Genomic DNA, 3,466 nt, shown 5'->3' with positions numbered 1-3,466 from the left:
TGAAAGGTCATATGGTAGTCTAGTTGTTAAAATTGTTCTCGGCGAGTCTGGATTGCTCTCAATCTGAAAGGTCATATGGTAGTCTAGTTGTTAAAAAAAAATCACGCAAATACACTGGAATATTGGTTAGAGTGGTGATTTAAACCTTAAGTACTAGGCCCAAAATCATGTGACTATCTTTGTCTTTTTTTCATATGATCTATTTGGTTAATGACCATGCTAATGTTTGAACAAACTCTTCTATTAATACGTTATAAATACATTAGGCCCCAAAAGGAAAGTAAGCTCTAATGAGCGGAACGTCTGGGATTGGGATTGACTTTTGGTTTACATAAGTGCTGAAGAATGTGTTTTCCATATTTGAATGACCCAGATTCCGCCCCTAGCATGGGCGACTCCATGCCGGAGAGGGTGATCTTGCTACTCCACGTTGCGATGACAGGTGGCGAAGAAGATAGCTCCTAAAAGTACCACAACCCTCAAAGCATGCTTGAGAAATCACGCTCAACAAATGTCATATATGGTTTGGCACTTAGTCAATATGCATTCAAATGCCCATGCAGGCTAGAAGCAATGTTTAGTTTTAGACTTTTGGTCACGTTTCAAGTCTTTGAGTTTTACATTCATCTCTGAGTGGTCTCGTAGGAATTAGATAACGGGAATTGCGGGGCCGTGAGATGAGCTTCGTAAATATCCAGATATAGTGCTCTGCAACCTATGTTTTCTCCTTTGAATGTCTGGATGGAGCACTTCTTAACCTATGATATCCTCTGAACAACATGCTTTCAGATAATAATTCAATTGATTCTTGAAATCCCTTGGTCATTTACATCTCTTTCTGATATTAGTGTGTATATATTGTGCAACATATATTCCTAGCGATCATGTATTCGAACTTCTTGAATTGCAAACGAAGAAGACGACCCAGAGGATATTGAAGCGAGCTATCAGCATCTGCAATCGATATGGTGTGAAGGCAGAAACCCATGTCGTCATTGGCGAGGCCAAGGAGAGGATATGTGAAGTCGCAGCCAAATTGGGGGCATATTTTCTGGTTGTGGGTAGCCATGGACATGGCAGTTTTGTCAGGTATTTAATCACAATTGTCCTCAACATCTGTGCTCTTCGGCCTAATTTCGATGATGAATTGCGCTCTTAATTAAGTCGGTGTCGGTGTTATTGACAATTTGCAGAGCAATCAAGGGAAGTGTGAGTGATGGTCAACAAAAATCTAGTCAATAGACCTAGTGAATTGATTCGCAGGTATAAACAGGGAATAAACTCGAAAACATAAACAGTTATTGCTATTTCTTTTTTGTAATGATATCAAAATCAGTTATTTCTATTTCTGTATTGCAATTATAACAATTAACTCTTTTGCAATTATAACAAAATCACTGGTAATTAGAAAGGAAAAAAATTAAACTCCAGAAAATATAACAGTTATTGTTATTTCTTTTTTGCAATTAAAAGAATTGAATTGTTGCCTCATCTTCAAAAAGATATAAACATAAACAGGTATTGCTATTGCTTTCTATTTTTGGAATTAAAAAAAATGGAATGTTGCTTCATTTTCAAAGGAAATATAAACATAAACATGTATTGGTTTCTACGGGTTATAACAAAATTAACAGAATTACTGGTAATAAAAATATTGTTAGTATTACCTTAATTATTGGTAATAAATATATTTCCTGGTATTACCTTTAATCTAAGGGTTAATGGTTTGTTCATATATTCTCCTGGTATTACCTTTAATCCAAGCATTAATGGGATTTTCATGGATTCTCCTGCAGTTGTTCAACATCGATGTGGATGCTCTTCGCGTTAATGGCTTGTTCATGGATTCTCCTCGAGTTGTTTACCATCCTCCTCCCGTTGTTCAGCATTCATGTGGATGCTCTTCTGGTTGCTCAACATCTTTCCATATCCATTCATTTATTCTTCATATTGAGACTATGGGAAAGCCTCATATGCACACTTACCGATAGTCATTTTGCAAGCAAGGGTGAGTAGTTTCGAAACAGAGGAAAAGCTTTTACTCCAAAGGTGTTGACAACAGGCAGAAGATTGGGTTCCCATGCAAACCGTAATTTTGACACGGAAGTTACAATTTTGACACGGCAGACATTCTAGAGATACATGTTACTTGTTTCTAATACATGATACATGTTACTATAGACATTTAATGTCTATAAATTAATGCTAACATTAAACCAGCGTTCATTTATACGAACATTTATATGACCTTTTCACTTATTACTCTAAGTTTTAAAACGAAGAATTCCTCGATTTGAGGCCAAATAAGACTATGATTCATTTGATTGGTTAAAAGGAAAGAGTTGATTTTACTGATTGGTTAGAAGAAGAAAAAAATCATTAACATAAACCAACTTTGATTAAAAGGAAAAAAAGTCATAATCTGAAAACAGATTACTATAGTCCCTGCCAAATAAGACTATGATTCATTTGATTGGTTAAAAGGAAAGAGTTGATTTTACTGATTCCTTAGAAGAAAAAAATTATTAACATAAACCAACTTTGATTAAAAGGAAAAAAAGTCATAATCTGAAAACCGATTACTATAGTCCCTGCCAGCCCTTTGGGCAGGGACTAATAACTTGATGATATGATATGGATCGATTACAAAGTTCAAAAGGACGATCCAGTTGTTACTTTTTAACCTAAGATACTGACATGTCTAAGTATACTTTGATATTTCAAACCTTTGTTTATTAGTGATATAGCACGAGCATTGAAAGCTGCCCTTCCCCCTATTTATATAAACAAGCCGATGCAGCGATAATTCTGGCCCAGAGATCCCAATATCGTCCACCTTCGCATTTAGTGGGAGAGAAAATAGGTCTGTAAATTGAGACTGCGCCTCCTTCATGGCGGAGCCGAATCCAAATCCAACAGCCAGAGATGATGAAGAGCAGGGAGAGGGAGAGGGAAAGGGAAAGGGAGAGGAGGAAGAAGTGTTTAACGCTACCCGCCATGAGCATCACCTCGTGTTCTTTGAGGGTCTTCTGGTCTACACATGCAGTGGCTGCAAAGATACAGAGCCAACAGGGGCTACAAGTGTAAGATTTCTTTTGGTTCTAAGTGTAAGCATTTCACTCTGCACGAGGTCTGCGGCGCCCTGCCTGACGCCATCCAACACCCGTTTCGTAGCGACGTGATCATCAAGTTGCATTCCAATACGTTTATAAGGCATCACTGTAGTGCCTGCTGCGAGGTGATGAACGGTTTTGTGTTCGAAACTGAAAGGCATAACACAAGGCTCCATCCCTTGTGTATGGCGCATCCTAAAATACTCGACTACGGTGGGCACGCAAATCACAAACTCAAAATTGTGACGGGTGATTTAAAGGGGAAAGCATACGATTGCAGCACTTGTGATGGTTACATCGCTTGCGGTGGTTGGAGATATCGGTGCGAGGATGTGGCGTGTAAGGTTTTTGTG

At 38.1% G+C, this 3,466-nt stretch overlaps 1 protein-coding gene across 1 annotated transcript; it reads left to right on the top strand.

Annotated features, from left to right (window-relative positions):
• The first annotated feature begins 387 nt into the window (after positions 1–387).
• On the top strand, positions 388–1,242 carry LOC149200617 (uncharacterized). The gene is made up of 3 exons (XM_089401005.1): positions 388–442; positions 849–1,089; positions 1,194–1,242. Exons 1-3 carry the CDS (start codon positions 388–390, stop codon positions 1,240–1,242), a joined length of 345 nt encoding a protein of 114 aa, XP_089257131.1.
• The last annotated feature ends 2,224 nt before the right edge of the window (positions 1,243–3,466 follow it).

The sequence above is a fragment of the Pinus tabuliformis genome, chromosome 2_1 (assembly GCF_031772625.1).
Source record: "Pinus tabuliformis cultivar Carrire ecotype Pingquan chromosome 2_1, CPIR1, whole genome shotgun sequence".
NCBI lineage: Eukaryota > Viridiplantae > Streptophyta > Pinopsida > Pinales > Pinaceae > Pinus > Pinus tabuliformis.
Note: the sequence above shows the minus strand (reverse complement) of the source record. Positions and strands in the feature narration are given on the sequence as shown.

Excerpts from the sequence above, each read along its gene's own strand:
- LOC149200617 (XM_089401005.1), top strand. The coding sequence starts at position 388 with ATGGGCGACTCCATGCCGGAGAGGGTGATCTTGCTACTCCACGTTGCG. Across the intron at positions 443-848 it reads ACTCCACGTTGCGATGACAG|TGTGTATATATTGTGCAACA; the intron begins GTGGCGAAGAAG and ends TTCTGATATTAG. Across the intron at positions 1,090-1,193 it reads GGACATGGCAGTTTTGTCAG|AGCAATCAAGGGAAGTGTGA; the intron begins GTATTTAATCAC and ends GACAATTTGCAG.